We start from the raw sequence: 21685 nt of genomic DNA on the forward strand, positions 1-21685 counted from the left end.
AGCATACTTAAAGGAGTGACTATATTTAATGACATGATGACCAAGACATGCTAACATTTAATGCATAAATCAATTCAAAAATACACAATGAATCTGCCACGTGGGTTAAGTAGTCAAGGCAGCTAGAATCATTCTGAGCACACAACATTTTAGTTAGTTGAGCTCTCACCTCCTTTGACTAAACTTAAAGGGGAGACTTGTGATTCAGGAAATAATCAGTATATGATACGTGGATAAGAGAAGATTGGTGAAAAGTGTTAAGGCAGTTCCATTAGAAATGATTAGGGCCTCCCGACTCTCGAGCTTCTCGGCTCCTTAGCCTCCTGACTCTCGGCCCTCCCAAGACACCTGACTCTCGGGCCTTTAGGCTCCTTAGCCTCCTAACTCTCGTCCCTCCCGGGCCTCTGACTCTCAGGCCTTTAGGTTCCTTAGCCTCCTGACTCTCGTCCTTCCCGGGCCTCTGACTCTCGGGCCTTCCGGCTCTTAAGCCTCCCAACCTCGACTCTCGGGCCTCTTGCCTCCTTAGCCTCCCAATCCCCGATTCTCGGGCCTCTCGGCCCCTTAGACTCCCAGCCCCTTGACTATTGGGTCACTGCCCCTTAGGCTTCCCGACCTTTTAACGACATAGGACACAGGACCATTTCTAGAAAATAATAAATCATCGCATAAATCTCGGATTATTTCAAGAAAAGATAATCTTCACACAAATCTCGGATTATTTCAAAAAATAAATAGCGGCATGAACAAGTCTTACATTATTTAAGGAATTAAATAATAACAATATAAAAAAAGGAACGGAAGAAAAAAGTTAACCGTCGATTGTGAATATTTTTCAATTTATCTTGATAACTGGAAGAAAACTTTTGTAAATCAAATTGATCACTTCTAGGATTAATTGATGTAAACCAAATATCCCATGCCAACTTAACCACAACAACAAAAATTAAAAATTATCTCTATTAAGAAAAACACACCTAAAGATAATTTAAAAATTATCACTCGACAGAATTTATATCGAAATGAGTTTAAAAGTTGAATAGTTTATTTTAAAATTTCTCTAACAGGTGCTGCCTCCAAACCATCCATCCCTTGGCCAAATTGATACCAAACACAACCATTAACGTGTTTATCAACCAAATATTAGATCCTACTTCCCACCCCAAATCTGAAACATTAGAAGCTTAATTTGGCACATGAAACAAAGAAATCGAATCCACGGACCGGATTAGATCTGCTCATCCACCGGCATCACTTGCAACGCCGAGGTTAGGCTCTTGGTACGAGGTAAACACGGGCCCGCACCAATGACCCGTCCGCCAGCTTAAAACCGGGACCAACCGGAAAACCCACCGCAGACCCAAGCGGAGCTCGCCCGCCAGGAAAACGGACCACGCTCTCCATGTAATGCGGATGGAACTCCGCCCCCCGGGCCGCCTCGAAGTGGGCCGGTGGCGGATCCATCGCGAAGGCCAGCAGGTGGAGCAGCCACACCGCCTTCGCCATGCGGAGGAACTCCCCGTAGAACTCCGTCCGGGGGTGCGCCCCCGCCATCACCTGCCGCCGCTGCTCCGACCCGCCGCCGAAAAGCGACTCCTCCATCTTGGCGTGCACGATGGAGAGGTATTTGGAGGCAGCGAAGCGCCCGAATGGGCAACCTGGGAGGACGCCCAGCAGCTGCTCCGGCTCCATTCCCCGCATGTCCCGGAACTGCGCGAAGCAGTCGCACCGGAACTCGTCCGGTTTTATCAGCGAGCTAAGCGATCCCTCGAGGTAGAAGGTTTCGTTCTCGAACCCATGGAACACCTTCCGGTTCACGTACGACTCCAGGGCGTACTTGGCGTGGCGGGGCTCCAAATTGGGGGTGGACGGCCAGCGGTCTTCGGCGGCGTCGCTGCCTCCTTCGATGACAGATCGGACGGCTGCGGTGATGTCCCAGCGCGCGGACCGCATCAGGTAGAAGAGGTGAGCGGTGAAGGACTTGGACGCTGATTTCACCCGTTCCATGCACATCTCGAACAGCTCTGGCGTCGGTGTGCCCGGCGCTCCTGTTCAATCGACAGAAAGCCCTAATTAGACACGGTGAGGACAACAAAAGGAGCAAAATGGTACATTTCGACGAACCAATGGCGGATGCACATCCGACCCTCTTGCTGGAATAGTGACGCCCTTTCCTTCCCAAGTGGCCGAGCGCGATGGAGTTCCGGAGCTTCTCCTTGAGGCTCTCCGACTCTGCTTCCTTGGCCTTCAGCTGCCGCTTCAGGTCGTCGATCGCCGCCTCGTAAGGCGCCACGGCGTCCTTCAGCGGCGGGGCGGTCTGGCCGGTAGCTGGTGGACTGAAACATTCCCTCCGGAAGCGATCCCTGAGCCTCCCCAGCTTGCGGAGCTCGACCACCACCGCCGCGTCCGCCTTCCGCATGTTTTCCAAGTCCCACGAGCTGTGCGCCTCCTGGACGCCCACGTAAGCCCGCTTGACCGCGGACACAGCGTCGAACACCTCGTGCACGAACGCCTCCATCTCCCGGACCCTAACCTTGTGGGAATCCTCAGGTGCGGCGCCGGCGCCATGGCCGCCGTCCTCTTCCCAGATCTTAAGTCCCTGCTCCTCCTCGTCGACCTCATCCTTCTCCTTGGCCACCCTCTTCCCCACCTCGCTCCGAGTCCGATCTACTTCCCCCTCTTCCCGGTCGCTGTCGCAGTCATCGAGCACGTAGCTTCCCGGTAGACGGTGCGTGAGACAGGAGGAGGCGACACGTTGAAGCAGATCGGAGATGGTGGTGACCTTGTTCGCCATTGCCCTACTCCAAACTCACTCCCTGTGCAATTGCATTGCTAACAGCTGTCGCAGTAAAAGGAAGCCCGTTGCCAGTTACCTGGACGAAAAAGAGGAGATTGATTGATCAAAGTGTTTGTTCGTTGTGCGTGCGGAGCAGATGCGTTTAGGTGGCCTGGCGCGGCTCGGCGTGGGGCGGATAATTGTAAATGACCTTTATCCCCGTCTCCAGATTATATGAAATCAACCGGGGACTCCGTGGGGACGGATAATGAATGATAAATGATTCGCTGTTGACTCGAGATTAATGAAGAGGGCAACGGATGGACCAGTGATTAGTTTAAAGCAGCGTCTGTTCCTTCTCGCTCATGGACGAAAGTGGAAAAAAAAATCGACGTATTAGATTTCATATCATCGTGAAGAAGATAAATCATGACAGTCGTACAGGTAAATAGTAGATAGGGTGAGGTACATAAGATTCAGAAATTTACGTCTCGATAGTCCATGATTCTCAAGTGACAAACGAATTAGTATTTATCTGACAAAAACGACGACAAATCTAAGAGTTCACAGATGGAACTTGCAAAGATTCCAAAGAAGATTAGTTGGGTTCACCGTGCGGTGCACCACAATTTCATCTCGCCAAAATTTAAACGACGGGAGAGAAGTGGGAGATTTTAATCCCTGAGAAGATATGCTTCTAGTAAATAATGAAGCGGATCATTGAAGTTTACTCTTGGCTAGTTTATTAGGGCTTCTGAATAAAAGACAAATGTGAGAAAGTCCGTAATTTTTTTTTTAAGGAAATGTCCAAAAGAGCATCACAGCAAGAGTAAGGATCTGACACTTGACGAAACAAAGCAACTAATAAAATATTTGCGCCTCAAACTTTATTCACGGTGAATGGGGAAGATTAAGAGCAAACTGTTAGGTCGGGCATCAAAAGCACTATCCATGGAAAGTGGAGTAACATTTGTTCTGTTTGTAATTACAATTACAGCTAACTCCAAACTATACTATTGCATTATACTTTGGGAATTAGAGGGGTGTAAATAACTTCTTTCATTTTATCTTATTGATTTATTATAGTAGAAAACTTGAAGTAATTGTAACATCTTTGTTTACTTAGTATACATCTTCTTGAGATGACTAATCCAAAAATCTACACCGTACACACAACTATACTGTGAGCACACTCCTCAGAAATAATCCGTAAACGGAGAAACCTCGTACAAGCTCACAACAAGAAAGTAAATACACAATACAATAAACACCTTGCTAACTTAATCTCTTGTTGCTTGTAAATGACTTTTGTTCGGCTGGAAATGCAGCAACACTTCTTCCCCAATATCACAAGAATCAACGGAGAAGGGGGGAGAAGAAGAAGTGATTTGAATCTTCACAAAATCTTTTATATCATGCTAATTTAGGGCTCATAATTGATCAGTCTTAACCTCAATCGATTACCACATCAAATCAGATCAAATCTAGTCGTACAAATCATGCAACGACTCTTTTCTCCTTCTCTTAATTGATTGTCTCAATCGATTGGCTTGGTATGGATTGATTGACCAATCAATTCCCCAACTCTCTTTGTTTTCATGAACTAGCCCTTAATTGATGGCCCTAATTGATTAGGGATGCTATAATCAATTGCCCAAATCGATTCCACCTCTTCGCGACAAACTACTGCCCAATCGATTAAGCACTATTTAATCGATTGAACTAATCGATTAGAAATATTAGAATCGATTGTCCAATCAATTCTGACACCTTCTATGCTCTCGTGAATTAAACTATAATCTATTGCTTAATCGATTAGCTTAGGGTCAATCGATTTCCCAACCCTAACTTGCTTAATCCAAGTCTAGGGTTCCTTTGCCCAACATCCGGTCAACTGTGACCTGTTGGATTTATTCACCAAGTGTCCGGTCAAAGTTTGACCCACTTGAACTTTCTATCTCGTGTCAATTGCACGTTGCACTTTTTATCACCACGTGCAGTGCTCCTTAATCCACTTAAATTTTTTTCTTGCCTAACCTCAATTAGAACTTTCCCTTGCCAACGTGCAGTCCTCCTTGAGCCACTTAAACTTTACTTTGCCGGACCACAGTTAGGACTTCCCTTTGCCAACGTGCGGCCCTCCTTGACCTACTTGGACTTTCCTTTATATAACCGTAATTAGGACTTTTCTTTGCTAACGTGCTTTTCTCTTTGACCCACTTGGACTTTCCTTTGCCTAATCGTCGAATTAGGACTTTGACTCGCCTAACCTATAGTTAGGACTTTACCTTTGCCTAATCATCGAGTTAGGACTTTTTCTTGCCTAACTTCCAGTTAAGATTGTACGAGTTAAGTATCCGGTCCTCCATGACCTACTTAGCTTCTCTCTCATATATTGTCAAGTATTCAGTCAACCTTGATTTATTTGACCTCTTCTTCAAATATTATTCAAACATTGAAACTCAAGCTGGAATCAACTCGAGTTTAGTCAAACTGGTCAACCTTGACTCGAGGATGATTGCACCAATAATCTCCCAACAACTACGAGTGTGAGAGAACTTCTTCTTCTAAACTTGTAAAAATTTACAAAATAAATAACTAGAGGCTTTATGTGGGGAAATGACTCTATCATTTGTAATAAAAAGGTGATCCTCACCTCGAAGGTCCCTACAAGATTATCCCATACGATATGGAAAGGGGATAAATCACAGGAGGTTTTGCCCAACACAGTGACCTTTGTATGAGAGGCTCAGGTGACCCACGATACATTTTGCACACGTTGGGAATCGATCCTATGACCTATTATAGCAACACCATATGCAAATAACACTGATCTTATCTGAAAGCTGAAGAGATAGCGTGCTGGATAGTCGGATAGTTGACTGGAGTAAAACTTTTTCCTTCTCGGTGAAGCTTCCTTGCAATCCTGCGCACCACGCCGACAGTCCATAAAGAGTTAGTGACCAAAAATAGGGAAGGGGATGTTGGTTGCTACTTGGAATATCGTACCGGTTCCTTTGTACAAAAATTTTATAGAAGTCCTGAACCTTTCCTAACAACCTATTGTGTTCTTTAGAAATTAAATTTAGAATCGCAAACAGAACTTAACATTATTGATTCCAAATTCAACTTGTCTATTCTTAGAGGTTTAGACTTGGATTGCAAACGATGCTTAACATTATTAATCCAAATCCACCCATGTTATAAATTTGATTAAATATTTATTTCAGAGATTGACTTCCAGGTTAAACATGACGAGGCATTAGGACTTCTTGGGTATGAGATCATCCACCACTTCCTAGACAAAGCCTTTCAACGATATTCAATATTTAATCTCCTTATAGTAACCCTAGGTTTTACCATTAAGAACAATCGAACCACAAGATTGAAAAACAAAAGAAACACAAAATTTAATCATAAATCCAAAACCTAGAATCGTTAGCCTCTTGTGTTTGGTATTTCAAGATCTAAACAAAAGAATAAACTAGTTATGATGCGGAAACTAATAACTAGTTATACCTTTTGTAGCTTATAGACCTCACGATCTTCTATCGTATTCCTCTTCTTATCTCGGACGTTGTGTGGGCGACGATCTACCGAGACGAGAATCCACCCAAGCCTCCTTCTTCTCCTTGCAAGTTTCGGCCACCAACAATCTCCTTGAGATGAAGAACTTTGGCCACCAACCAAGTTCCAAGGGATGCTAAGAAACAAAGCCTCATTTCTCTACTTCTTCTCCAAGATAAATCCGGCCACCAACCAAGCTCCAAGAGATTGATGTCGCCGGCCACCAAAGAAGAAGAAAAGGAGGAGAGGAAGGATGAGGGCCGGCCACCACCAAGGAATAGAGAAGAGGAATAATAGATGTATTGTAAGGTGAGGCACCTCTACCATCTTTTTTGTATTCCTTGGTCTTGGCAAATAAGGAAAGTTTTAAATATAATTAAAACTTCCTTATTTTCCTTGCCAATGGCTAATAAGAAAAATTAAATTAAATTTTCCTCTTAATCTATCTTATGGCCGACCCCTACAAATCCTCCAAATAAGGAAAATTTTAAACACAAAATTAAAACTTCCTAATTTGTTTCCGGAAATTTTTTAAAATAAAAATTTCTCTTTTAAAAATTCCCTTCATGGTTGGTTATAAAAGGAAACTTTTATAAATTAAAATCTCTCTATTAAAACATGTGGATGATTACAAAAAGGAAAGTTTTCTCCAAAATTAAAATGTTCCTTTTAACTACAAATAAGGAAAGATATCAAACCTTTCTCTTAATCCTTTGTAGAAATTATAAAAGGAAAAATTTAATTTTAAAACTCTCTTTTAAATCATGGCTTCCACATAAGGAAATATTTTAAAAAATTAAAATCCCTTTTATTTTAATTGTGGCTGGCCACCTTAGCTTGGGTTCTAAGCTAGGGCTGGCCACCACTTATCCCATCTAACCTTTGTTTAGCCGACCCTAGCTTGGGCTCCAAGCTAGGCTTGGCCGACTACCTTAAGGTGGGTAAGAAGTTGGGTTTACGTGGGTATAAGACTTTATAAATAAGAGTCTACAATAGGGACCGAGAGGAGGAATTAGTTTTGGTCTCCCGAAGAACTTGAGCTTTCCGTGTTCGCCCCGAACACCCAACTCGAGTTCATCAATAATAACTCATACCACTAAAGAGTTATTATTGAACTATCGCACCAATCCCATATTACTATATGTGCTCCTTCTTATCATGAGTGTGTTAGTCTCACTGTGTTTAAGATATAGAATGCCCACTAATTAAATGAGTTACTAACAACTCACTTAATTAATATCTACCTCCAAGAGTAGTACCACTCAACTTCATTGACATACCGAACTAAGTCCACCTGCAGGGTTTATATGACAATCTTTATGAGCTCCTCAAGGGGACATCATCAACCTAGATTTCTAGGACATAGTTTCATTTTATAATCAACAACACACCATATAAATAATATCATTTCCCAACTTATTGGGCCTATTGATTTAACAAACTAAATTGCACCCTTTGATAAATTAAAGAAATAAATATTAAGTATAGGTACTTGTTATTATATCATGATTAAGAGTACATACTTACATAATAATAGAGGTATTATTCTTTTATATATCAGTATAAAAAAAACTACCTCAAATGATCCTGCTCAATACACTTAAAGTGTACTAGTGTATTTTATAATCAAGATAAACTACTATCAAATTACACTACAACTATTCTAATGGTTTGTTCCTATCCATCTTAGTCGTGAGCTACTATTTATAATTTATAAGGAACTGATAACATGATCTTCTGCGTGTGACACCACACACCATGTTATCTACAATATAAATTAATTGAGCAACTACACTTAGCATATAAATGTAGACGTTTGACCAATGTGATTCTTTATTTCAAAAATAAATGTTTACAAAAAGCTAGGCTTTTAGTATACACTCTAACAGGGGATCCCTGGCAAAGCCCTCCGACATTCAAGTTAGTATGGTTCTGGATGAAGGAATGAAAAATAGTGGAAAAAGGTACTCGTGCAAGAATGAGGTTCAGATGATGTAGCTAGCATACCTTGCGATCGAAGAGGACCCCTTTTTATACCATCTCTCATAATCTCCATGATCATGTGGTGGCATCGTGTGTAGGAGTTTGTTAGTTTGTTGTGTAATGAGTATCGAGGAATCATTTATCTACTCACAGATGTACCTCTTATGTCGTTTATAGCTTAGACCTTTGATGAAGGCGTTATAGGAATATGTTGTCATCAATTGTCAACCGTTGGGAAACAAGATAACCTCCGAATAAGGTTCCAAAAGAATATTCCTCAATAATTCTAACAAGTTGTTAGAATATTGTCTGTTGCTTGTCTGTTGAATATATCTCGATCGACAAACAAAGCTGATCACCCTTATGTCTGTCCTTGTATTAAGCTGCTTTCTTATGTATTGAATGATATCATAAACTCGGTTGGATATTCATATGATATATTGAGCATGCTAGAAACCCATTTAAGCAGCCCTCTGCTGAACTGTGTGTATTGAGATTCATTTGGAAGTAAGTATGCAACTAAGTTTCTTGATTCTAGCCGACTTTATGATCGGTCATGTATGGAGAACTTTATGAAGTTAACTACCTCGGACCCAGCTAACCTTTCATCTAGCTAGGCATATGCGGAAAGATTTATAAGGTCAAGTTCCTCAAGACCAGCTAGTCATTCATCCAACTGAGTGCATATAAAGATCTATGATGCTAAGTGCTTTAGGCCTGACTGGTCTTTCATCCGGCTGGGTACACATAGATATTTATGATACTGAGTGCTTTAGGGCCGACTGATTTTTCATTCGGCCTAGCGCACATAGATATTTATGTTGCTGAGTACTTTACGGTCGACCGGTCTTTAAACTGGCCAGGTGCACATAGAGTTTTGTGAAGCTAAGTGCTTTAGGCCCGACCGATCTTTCATCTGTCCGGGTGCACATAGAGATTTATGATACTGAGTATTTTAGGCCCCGCTGGTCTTTCATCTGACAGAGCGCACATAGAGATTTATGATACTGAGTACTTTAGGCCCGACCAGTCTTTTATCCGGCCGGTACACATAGAGATTTGTGAAGTTAAGTGCTTTAGACCCGACCAGTCTTTCATCCAACTGGGTGTACATAGAGATTTATGATGCTGAATGCTTTAGGCCTGACTAGTCTTTCATCTAGTTGAGTACACATAGAGCTCTGTGAGACTAAGTGCTTTAGGCCTGGTTGGTATTTTATCCGGTCGGGTGCACATAGAGTTTTGTGGGGCTAAGTGCTTTAGGCCCGATCGGTCTTTCATTTAGTTGGGTACACATAGAGCTTTGTCGGACTAAGTGCTTTAGGCTCGATCGATCTTTCATCTGGCCGAGTGCACATAAAGCTTTGTGGGGCTAAGTGCTTTAGGCCCGATCGGGTACACACCACACGAGCTAATTCCAAGAAACTTGATACTGGGTGAAACAATGAAGCTAGATGAGAAGTACACTCCTATCCCAATTTTGACTGTCATCTCATCTTAATTTTGACTGCCAGGTTACTCTGACTTTGACTGTGAGGTCATTTCCTAGGTCCTCTTATTACCACCCATATTACTAGCCTCCCGTTTAAGTCTAGTCGAAGGAGGTGTAGCCGACTAACAGGACTTAAGTTCTATTTTTTGCCCGCTCACCCATTTTATCAGGGTCACCCGATTGTTCATGCTCTTATTTGCACCTCTGAGCACTGAGCGATTTTTTCAAAAACTGTACGTTGATAACTAATCATTCAGAAAAAGAGAGTACCAACAGTGCGCCAAAAGCATTCTGGCGAAATGATTTGATTGTCATGTTTATCATAAATGTCTATTTATAGGTGGACGCCACGTGACATCACTCCATGTTTCTCGAAGCGACCTCTAATGTAAGTTACTTCTTGAGAATTAATGGCATGCCTTTACCTGTAAATCATCAACTCTCCAACCACATGTCGTTTTGATCAAATGGTCAAAATTAAACTATTCTTTATAAAAACCCTATGCAGTCAACATCCTCAGTACTTTGCAATTCATCTTTTTCGATTTCGTTTTTGGTGAACCTTCTTCCCCAATCTTTTCTTCTCTCATGCCTTACACGATCCAATAAGTCATTCATTCTTTACTTCTCTTACACTTTCTTATGGCTCAAGAATCCTTCGCCCCTTGATATACCTTCACTAGTTCGACTTTTGATGATTTTGATAGAAATTTCCTCTATTCTAGATATTCTATTCACAATAGTTATCGCATTGTCCTTCCTTCTCCAGACACTCATCCTCATTATCCTCACCCTAATCACATCACTTTCTTTCTAACCAGTTAGTAGCAGGTCTACGCTTTCTCGTTCATCTCTTTTTGTTAGAAGTAAGTCAATACTTCCATATCCCTTTGCAATAGTTGTCCCGAATGCCTTTCGGTATATGTGTGGTGTTAGGACCGGTTGAACTAGAGGGGCAGGGGTGAATGACTCACTTCGTTTTCTTTGTTGACTTGATTGTGCACAGCGGAAACTTAAAAACAATGCTAACTCTTTTATTTACTTGGTATCCACCTCCTCAAGGAGGTGACTAGTCCAAGAATCCACACCACCGTCACTCTTCCACTTTAGAACTTCTCTTTCTCGGAATTACACCGAAGGTGGAGAAACTTTACAAGATTTACAACTCTCTCTATCCACCTCCTCAAGTGTTTAGACACTTGTAGGAAGTCTACTTGGAGTTCAAGATTTAGATTGATTAGAGGATGACACGGTCTATGCCTCACATTGATCAATCTAGATGTCAAGGATAGAATGACACTTGTCATATATTGTGAGGAGTCACAATTAGTAGTCACAAGGTGATGTTGGATCTCAACATTCTTGTAACTTGGGTAGTAATGATGTGTTGCTAGATACCGCTCATTACTTATGCTTCTAAATGGGTTTAGGAGCATTGCCAATGTTACAAGAACTTATAGGGTCACACACAAAGGATAATTAGATGGAGATTAGGTTCATTTGATGAACCTAAAGGATTATGTTCATGTGATGAATCAAATTGGATAAAGAGTAATCCAAATTAGGCTAATTGAGTTGGACTCAATTCGGTTCATGTATTAAATGAGTCTAATTTGGACTTATACTCATTGAATCAATTTAATTCAATGAATAGAGATACATTAAATTAAAATTGACTTAAACCAATGGTTAGATTTGATCAACCATGGGAGAGAAGTGGTCAAGTTTGACTTGACTTGAGAGGAAGATGAAGGGTTAAGTTTGACTTGACCATTTGCCACCTCATTGGTGAGTTGGCATTAAGTGGGCCAATGATGATGCTCCACATCATCATGGTTGCTTAAGTGGGATGCCACCTCATGGGAGCTACCAAGAGTTGTGACTCTTGGCATCCCATGGAGGTTACAAACCACTCAAAAGTGGCCGACCACTTTCATTCAAGTGGTAAGTTTCATTTTGTGTTGAAACTCCCATCTTCTTCCTCAAGCTCTTCTCTTCTCTCCCTCTCCTCCATGGTTACTGATCTTCTAAGGTTGCTAGCACATCCTTAGAGGTTCTCTCCATCGATTTGTTTGTGTGGATACACATAGAGGGTTGTACACTTGACAACCTCAAAATCCGGCATCACTTGGACGAGCGGAATACGCGAAGGGCTTCGCATCAAGGGTAACCTTTCTTCCTTGTAGATATAGTGTAGATCTAGGCTTAGAAACTCGTACGTGAATGTTTTCAAAATTTTATTTCTTCGCACGGATCCGTGGCATGGGGGTTTCGGGGTTTCCGCAACGCAAAAGGCGATTTTTGCAGCCCGAAAAATCCAATAGTGATATCAGAGTCACGTGCGAAGATCGTACGAGTTTTAATTTGAATTTTATGAAATTCTACAGATCTGTAAGTTTCTGTATTTTTATGATTTTTATTGATTTTATGGGTAATTTTCTCGTAGAAGCGAAGCACAAGTGTTTAGACACTTGTAGGTTTCGACTACCGAGAAGATATTTCCGAAACGGCAAGGTTTTGCCCCAAGTCCTTTTGGGACAGCGGACTAAGGTGCTGTAGGATTGCTTAGGAACACTCGCGATGGTTATATCGCGGGTAGGGGCGTTGCCCCTGACCCCGCAAGGGGCTTTGTTTTGCGATTGCACCCGAGAATCGCTAAACGGGACCGCCGGGAATTTTTACTCATAAAAATCATAAAAATTGTAAGAAAAATTATAGAAAATTATAGAAATTATATAATTTAGAATTATGTATTATTTTGTGATGGTCATGGCCCAAAAGACCCAATTAGATTGGAAATTCTTTGTTGTAATTCATATTATGGCCTGCGTGCCATTTTCTATGATGTGCGTGTTGTATGTGATACGCGACCTGCGCGTCGTGCCTTTCCTATTTTTATTTCCTGTTGTAAATTAGTTTAGACTCGAATGTAACTCGAGTTTCACTTTTGTAATGTACAAAATGGAGCCGTGGAAGGCCCACTCAAGACGGAGTTACGAGGAGGGCGCGAGCAACACAAGGTGGTCAAAGGAAGGAGCTTGAGAAGCTGTTGACCTTAGGTTGACCATTCGATCTTCTCATTGGCTTGAGAAGATCGTAGTAGGGTCATGACTAATCACAAAAATATTTAATTAATTCCTTGTGTATGTGTATATGTGATGCATGCTAGAATAGTAATTAATTAGCGCCTTGACGATTAGATTAGATCTAAATCGCGTACATGATGCGCCCTAACGATTAGATTAGATCTAAATCGCGTATATGATACACCTCGTCGATTAGATTAGATCTCAATCATGTCAACTTGAAATGCCTACCATGCCGTGATACCCATCACTACCTCGATCGTATGTTGTTGTTGAATCTGCCAAAGCAGAGCAACACATACTATCTTGGTAGGGTGCGGAGGGACAATCTTGGTCCCGCCTATCAACGCATGGGTGAGTACAACTCAATTAGATTAACTAGTTAACTCAATTGGATCGAGTTTAACTATAGGTATTTTCCAATTGTTGGTAGATAGGACAAAATCAGGTTTATATTAACTCTTGGGCGTATTAGCTAAAGCTAACTCGAGTTTTAATATAAATGCAGATCTTGATCCTATAAACAAGAGTTGCATAGAGATGTAATTGGTAAATTAGTTACCTACCGATCATACTAAGTCTTGGGTGATTTAGTCAAAGCTAACTCAAGGCGTAGTATGATGTGGATCTTGTCCCACATGAATTATAGAATTCAGTGGGAGCATTATTTAATTAAAAGGCCTAATTAAATGATTAATAGAATATGATATTTATTTATTTTTCTACATTTTTCTGTTGTAGATAACCATGACGTCAAATACGAACTCTTTCTCCCTGCGTTCCGTCCTTGAGAAGGACAAGCTCAACAGAGAAAATTTCCTGGACTGGTATAGGAACCTGAGAATCGTTCTCACACAAGAACATAAATTGTACGTCCTGGAGTAGCCCATTCCGAAGGCACCTCCTGCCACTGCCACGCGAGCTGACCGAGATGCTTACAAGAAGCATCAAGATGACGCATTAGATGTGTCATGTCTTATGCTCACAACCATGAACTCTGAGCTTCAGAAGCAACACGAGTTGATGGGCGCTTATGATATGGTTGAACATCTTCGTCAACTATATCAAGGACAAGCGAGGCACGAGAGATTCGAGATCTCTAAGGCACTGTTTCAGTGCAAGATGCAAGATGGGAATCCCGTAGGCCCATATGTACTCAAGATGATTGGGTACATAGAAAACCTACAGAGGTTGGGATTTTCCCTTGGCCAAGAGCTGGCCACTGACTTGATCTTGCAATCCTTACCAGAGAGCTACAGTCAGTTTGTCATGAACTACAACTTGAACGAAATTGACAAGCCACTGCTTGAGCTGCTTAGCATGTTGAGAACTGCTGAGCTCAACCTTAAGAAGGTTAAGCCCAACTCTATTCTGATGGTTCAGAAACATATGGGCAAGGGAAAACCTAAAGGTAAGGGAAAGTCCCAAGCCAAGGGCAAAGGCAAGGCACTGAAACCCAAAGGAGGGGTCGCCAAGGATGCTACCTGCTTCCACTGCGGTCAGACCGGGCATTAGAAGAGGAACTTCAAAGTGTACCTGGAAGATCTTAAGAAGAAGAGAAGTGAGACTTCCACTTCAGGTATCTATGTTATAGAAGTCAATCTATCTATTTCTTCATCATGGGTATTAGATACCGGATGTGCTTCTCACATTTTTACTAATGTGCAGGCGCTGAGAAATAGCAGGGCATTGACGAAGGGCGAGGTGGACCTACACGTAGGCAATGGAGCACGGGTTGCTGCTGTTGCTGTAGGGACTTATTTTCTATCTCTGCCCTTTGGGCTTGTATTAGAGTTGGATGATTATTGTTATGTGCCTACTTTGACTAAGAACATTATATCAGTTTCTTGTTTGGACAAGAAAGAATTTTAATTTATAATAAAGAACAAATGTTGTTCAGTTTATTTAAATGATATATTCTATTGTAGTGCATCTCTGATGAACGGACTCTATATTCTAGACCTTGAGAGCCCTATCTATAACATAAGTACCAAGAGGTTCAAGTCAAATGACATGAACCAAACCTATCTCTGGCACTGTCGCTTAAGTCATATAAATGACAAACGCTTATCCCAGCTCCATAAAGATGGGTTGCTGGACTTATTTGATTTTGAATCATATGAGACATGCGAGTCATGCCTACTAGGCAAGATGACCAAGACTCCCCTTAGTGGACACAGTGAGAGAGTGACTGACTTATTAGGTCTTATACATAGTGATGTATGCTACCCTTTCAATGTCGTTGCTAGAGGTGGTTATAGGTACTTCATTACATTTATTGATGAGTTCAGTAGATATGGCTATGTGTACTTGATGACACATAAGTTTGAATCCTTTGAAAAGTTCAAAGAATTCAAGAATGAAGTACAAAACCAGCTTGGCAAGAGTATTAAGATACTTCGATCAGATCGAGGTGGGGAATACCTTAGCCATGAGTTTCGTGACTATCTAGCTGAGTGTGGGATTCTATCCCAACTCACTCCTCCTGGAACACCACAGTGGAATGGTGTATCCGAAAGGAGGAATCGTAGCTTATTAGATATGGTACGGTCTATGATGAGTCACACAGATCTTCCTACATTCCTTTGGGGCTATGCTCTAGACACAGCAACCTTCATTCTCAACCGAGTTCCATCCAAGGCTGTGATAAAGACACTATATAGGATATGAACTGGGAGAGATGCCCAGGTGTCTTTTATGAGGATTTGGGGTTGTAAGGCTTACGTTAGACGTCAAATCTCAAACAAACTGGGACCCAAATCTGACAAGTGCTATTTTATCGGATATCCCAAGGAAACTAAGGGATATTACTTCTACATTCCCAGTCAACACAAGGTAGTTGTGGCTAAGACTAGGTATTTCTAGAATGGGACTTTGTTTCTAGAAAGACTAGTGGGAGTACGTTCGATCTTGAAGAAGTTCAAGATGTGGACCATAGCACTGAAGCCTTGATGGAAGGTGTATTGGAACCACAAAGTGTTGTGGATGATGTTGTCCCACAAGGAGTTGAGGAACAACAACCAGTTCAAGTAGACATACCTCTTCGCATGTCTGATAGGGTACGTCGTCAGCCTGAGAGATACTCATTTCTCTTGTCTGACCATAATGACGTTGTGCTCATAGAGGATGAGCCTACCTCCTATCAGGAAGTTGTGATGAGACCAGATTCCGAGAAATTGCTAGAGGCCATGAGATCCGAGATGGAATCCATGCACACTAACCAAGTATGGACTTTGGTTGATCCGCCTGAAAGGGTAAAACCCATTGGGTGTAAGTGGGTCTTTAAGAGAAAGACTGACATGGATGGACTTATTTATAAGGGTCGCTTGGTAGCTAAAGGTTTCAAGCAGATTCATGGTATTGACTATGATGAAACCTTTTCTCCAGTTGCGATGTTTAAGTCCATTCGGATTATGCTTGCTATTGCAGCATACCATGATTATGAGATATGGAAGATGGATGTCAAAACCACGTTTGTGAATGGAAACCTGCTCGAGGATGTGAACATGACACAACCTGAGGGTTTTGTAGATCCACAGCATACTAGCAGAGTATACAAGCTGCATAGGTCTATTTATGGACTAAAGTAAGCTTCTCGGAGTTGGAATCTTCGATTCGATGATGCAATCAAACAGTTTAGTTTCATCAAGAACGAAGATGAGCCTTGTGTCTACAAAAAGGTTGTTGGGAGTACAGTTGTCTTTCTTATATTGTATGTGGATGACATACTACTCATTGGGAAAGACATCCCTTTACTGCAGTCTGTCAAGACTTGGCTAGGGACTTGTTTCTCAATGAAGGACTTAGGTGAAGCATCCCTCATTCTAGGCATACAGATCTATCGAGATAGATCTAAGAGATTGCTTGGCCTAAGTCAGAGTACATATATCGACATGGTACACCTACGGTTTGCCATGCAGAACTCCAAGAAGGGATTTCTGCCGATGTCACTGTTGGTGCAACCTTAGGTCAAGGTTGACCTGGTTGACCCGACTCGAGTTGACGTGACTCGAGTTGTATTTTGATGTTTGACTTGGGAAGATTGTCGGTGCAACCTTAGGTCAAGGTTGACCTAGTTGTGTTGCATGTTGATGTTTGACACTCGTGAGAGAGTTCTATTCTTGATGTGGGACAAGAATAGATGTTTGGGAGATTATTGGTGCAACCGCAGGTCAAGGTTGACCTGGTTGACCTGATTCGAGAAAAGTCCAAGTATGGAGACTTGGCACGGAAAAGTCCAAGCAGGGAGCTTGGCACTGGAAAAGTCCAAGTATGGAGACTTGGCACGGAAAAGTCCAAGCAGGGAGCTTGGCACGCGAAAAGTCCAAGTATGGAGACTTGGCACTGGGAAAGTCCAAACAGGGAGTTTGGCACGGGGAAAAGTCCTGGTGAGTGAAGCCAGGCAGTCGGGAAATCCTGGTAAGTGAATCCAGGTGAAAATCCTAGTGAGTGAAGCTAGGTGAAGGTGAAAGTCCTGGTAAGTGAAGCCAGGCATTCGGGAAATCCTGGTGAGTGAAGCCAGGCAGTCGGGAAATCCTGGTGAGTGAATCCAGGTGAAAATCCTAGTGAGTGAAGCTAGGTGAAGGTGAAAGTCCTGGTAAGTGAAGCCAGGCATTCGGGAAAATCCTGGTGAGTGAAGCCAGGTGAAAATCCTAGTGAGTGAAGCTAGGTGAATGAGAAAGTCCTAACTGGGATGTTAGGCAGTGTGAAATCCTGGTGAGTGAAGCCAGGTGGAAAGTCCTGGTGAGTGAAGCCGGGCAAGGGAAAATCCAGATGGATCAAGGGTGATCGGACATCTGGTGTTGAGAAGTCCAAGTGAGTGAAGCTTGGCATATGGAGTCGGAGAGGGCTCGGTAGCTCGTTCTCCGAACTAGGTTAGAGAGGGCACTCTAAACCGAGGAGTTGGATCGGTCTGGTGACCGATCCAGTGATACTGCGTTTGCCCTGATCGGTCTGGTGACCGATCAGAATCAGATCAGTGGCTCACTGATTGCAATCTGATCGGTCTGGAGACCGATCAGGAGGCAACGCAACCTTGCGAGAAGAAAACCGTGGATCGGTCTGCTGACCGATCCACCCATGGCCTGATCGGTCGGCAGACCGATCAGGCATAGATCAGTGGCGTGAGGAGCCGAAGCCTGATCGGTCTATGGACCGATCAGGAGGTTCCCTGATCGGTCCACAGACCGATCAGGGCTTCGATCGCGACACCTGATCGGTCTGGGGACCGATCAGGTGACAAACAGAAGCCTCATGCGCCTAGGCTGATCGGTCTGCAGACCGATCGGGGTTCTAGCCGTTGCGACGCAACGGCTAGTTTCTTCGCTGTCTTCTTCGCAGGTATAAAGGGGTCGAGAGCTGCTGCTGCACTGTTACTTCTTCCTTCTTCCTGTTCTTGGTGCTGCTAAGCTTGCTGTTGAGCTTTGTTGAGCTGCTTTGAAGCTTCGCGTGAGCTTCTGGCTGGGTCACCTGCTGTTGTAGGCGCTTGGAAGCGGCTGCTTCTTCCAGTCAAAGAGAAGGCAAGAAAGTTTACATTTGTATTGTACTTTATTTCTTGTTCTCCTCGTACTCTTTTCTTGCTGTTGCAAGAAGTTTCTGTGGCGAGGTTTCTCCACCCAGAAGGAGTGTTTTTATTAGCCGGTTTTCCGGGGACTCATCCACCGACGGATTGATTGGGTTCGTCCACCTTACGGACACGCCGAGGAGTAGGAGCATCATCTCCGAACCTCGTACATCGCTGTGTTAAGGTTTGATATTCTTCCTTTCGTTTCTATTTTATTTTTCCGCTGCGCTAACGAATTGTAGGAAGAAACGAGTAATTTGGGGCGGCTATTCACACCCCCCTCTCTAGCCGAGTACGAAGGATCCTAATAAGTGGTATCAGAGCGAGGTCGCTCTTCATCGGATTCACACCCGTGGGAGCACAAGCGCTAGAGAATGGATCGGTTCGGAGAAGATGTCACAATTCCGCCTTTCTACGACCGCGACGATTTCGCGTTTTGGAAGGTAAGAATGAAGTATTTTCTTATGACTAACTTAGAGCATTGGAGTTGTGTACAATTAGGGTTCAATCCTCCGATGGATAAAGAAGGAGGACCTTTAGAAAAGAAGAAGTGGACGGAGGAACAAATCCACCAATCCGAGATCAACGATGAGGTAACGAAAATTCTTGAGTTTTCATTACCTAATGACATCTTGTGTGAGATAGGTGGTTACAACAACGCCAAGGGGTTGTGGAACAACTTGGCCAAGTTCCATGAGGAGAGCTCCACTTCAAGCCATGAAGAGGAGTCAAGTGAGCTAAGTAGCTCACACCATGGAGGAGAGGAATTAGAAGTTGAGGGTTACTCAACATCTAAGGAAGAAGAGGATGAGAGCACTTCTTCAAGATTGGAGCAAGAAGAAGAAGCATCTACCTCCGGAAGGGATGAAGAAAAGAGCATTCATCCATCTTCAAACCTAGGTAACTCAAACATGTTAATTTCAAGTAAATTGCATATAATGTGTTTTGAGTGTAGGGAATTTGGGCACTACAAGAGTAAGTGTCCAAAGAGGGTAAGAAAGACTCCACCGGCACCAAAGGTCAAGAGCCGGAGTCCCGATACGCAAAGGCAAGGAGCACGTGGTGTGCTTCCAATGCAAGCGAAGGGGACACTATAGGAGCCATTGTCCAAGGGGGAGGCAACCTCACAAGGACAAGGGATGCACATCGATAGGGGGAGCTAAGGCAAACCCTAAGGTACCTTTTAAGGCATACTATTGCAATTCAAATAAGAAACATGCTAGTAGTTTTATTGCTATTGCAAATAATGATGAGCATGTTAACACTAGAAATCAACACATGTGCTTAGGTGCTAAACATGTCAACCTAGATAGGGATACTACTAGGAATGCCAACCCTAGAATTACCTCATCTAAGGTTAAGGAGAACCTAGGTAGGAATCCCAAATCAACTAGACACATGCCTAGGAATGCCTCAAAGAAAAATGACAAATCAAAAATTGAGGTATTAGAGAAGGAGAATCAAGTCTTGAGGTCAAGACTTGATACTTTGGAAAAGGCTCTTAAGAAATTGGAGAAGTCATCTCTAGGGTTTAAGGGTCAAATTTCAAAGCCCAAGGACAAGAAAGGTTTGGGTCACAAACCTAAGTCCCAATTGGTCAAGCCCACTTACCATAATGTTTCATTCGATTATGGAACAAAATCTAGGACTAGGAAGACCACCACCAAGGTCTCAAGGGAAGTCACCCCTATAGTTGACCTTGATGAGACCCAAATGACCAAGGCTTTAAAGCCTAAGAGGGTCATTAGGAGGGTTGCTAGGGAAGTCATCCCTAGTGAATATTTAGTGAACCCAATGAGCTCTAATAGGTATTGGGTTCCTAGGAGCATTTTCTCTACCCCATAGATGGGTTAGAGAGTGTCAACTCCAATAAGAAGGGTAGTTAACCCAACTTTGAGGAAATTGACACTCAAGGAGCATTTTCAAGATTTTTGGGAACCTTTGAAAATGAAATGGAATAATCTTTGTCATTCACTCCTTGGAAGAGTAAGTTGTGCCAAAGTGAGAATATATTAATCTTACTTTAAATTGACACAATTTGAAAACCTAGAGAAATATCAAATTGGGATTTTGATATTCTCTTAGGTAATCAAGGCAATCCGGGCCTTAACTTAGAAGTGCTACTCTTGTAGAATTTTAAATGGTATAAATCAAACAAGAGATCAAGAAATGTCAATTTGGGTTTTGACATTTTCTTGGAGCACTTTGGGCAATCTAGGATTAGAATTTAAGTTAGCTAAGTGATTAAGGATACTTAGATAGGTAATCTAGGTATTTTATTTGTGTTAACTTACCATGGTTGTTTGCCATATGCCATGTCATGACATCATATTTAATTTATGATCATTTGAAATGCCATGATAATGCTTAGGTCATTATATGTCATGTGTTAGTTTAGTTTCAAACTTTATGCCATGACATCATGACATTGGCACATGTTTTTACTTATGATATCATTATATGCCATGTCATCATCTCTTGCATTATAATCAATGAAATCTTGGGTTCATTATATGCCATGTCTTAAAAGGTCTCTTGGTCATTTTTCCTTCCAAGCAGGATTCACATGTTGGAAAGTTTTCCAACTCTAATGAACCCAAGATTTCATCGGCTACAAGCCTTTGAATCCTACTTAAGTTAATATGACCAAGTCTTAGATGCCAAAGATACGTTTGGTTCATTTCCGAAGGTTCTTTTCTCTTATTAGAGTTAGAAGATGTGTTATTAATTTTCATATTTTTCTTTGTGGGAGAAATTGAATTTAATGTATATAAATTGCCAACTAATGCACCAGAACAGATAATCACCTTATTTCTCTTTATAACCATATTGTTACTAAAGGAAACTAAATATCCATCTAAATACAGTTTAGAAATTGAAATTAAATTCTTTCTAAAATTGGGTACATAAAGACAATTTCTTAAAACCAAATTTCTATTCCTATCAAAAGATAAGTAGACGTCTCCCACTGCAACAACCGCCACTTTAGTAGCATTGCCCATGTAGACAGTTATCTCTCCATCAAATAGTCGTCGGGTTTCCTAGAACCCCTGCAAAGAATTACAGACATGATCAGTGGCTCCCGTATCTACACACCAGGTACTGGTAGATAACACCGCTAAACATGTTTCAACTACTAGTGCATGAGATATACCTTTATTTTTCTGATTTCTACGAGGACAGTCCACCTTCCAATGTCCTGACTACTTGCAGATGAAGCA

General features: G+C 42.2%; 1 protein-coding gene across 1 annotated transcript; it reads right to left on the reverse strand.

Annotated features, from left to right (window-relative positions):
• Positions 1 to 1008: 1008 nt before the first annotated feature.
• Positions 1009 to 2917, reverse strand: LOC121980360 (protein GRAVITROPIC IN THE LIGHT 1-like). Its single transcript, XM_042532366.1, has 2 exons — positions 2122 to 2917; positions 1009 to 2045 (listed from the first exon to the last, which is right to left on the reverse strand). Exons 1-2 carry the CDS (start codon positions 2789 to 2791, stop codon positions 1267 to 1269), a joined length of 1449 nt encoding a protein of 482 aa, XP_042388300.1. The 5' UTR covers positions 2792 to 2917; the 3' UTR covers positions 1009 to 1266.
• Positions 2918 to 21685: the final 18768 nt, after the last annotated feature.

The sequence above is a fragment of the Zingiber officinale genome, chromosome 5A (assembly GCF_018446385.1).
Source record: "Zingiber officinale cultivar Zhangliang chromosome 5A, Zo_v1.1, whole genome shotgun sequence".
NCBI classification, from domain to species: domain Eukaryota; kingdom Viridiplantae; phylum Streptophyta; class Magnoliopsida; order Zingiberales; family Zingiberaceae; genus Zingiber; species Zingiber officinale.

Excerpts from the sequence above, each read along its gene's own strand:
- LOC121980360 (XM_042532366.1), bottom strand. The coding sequence starts at position 2,791 with ATGGCGAACAAGGTCACCACCATCTCCGATCTGCTTCAACGTGTCGCC. Across the intron at positions 2,046-2,121 it reads CGGATGTGCATCCGCCATTG|GAGCGCCGGGCACACCGACG; the intron begins GTTCGTCGAAAT and ends TCGATTGAACAG.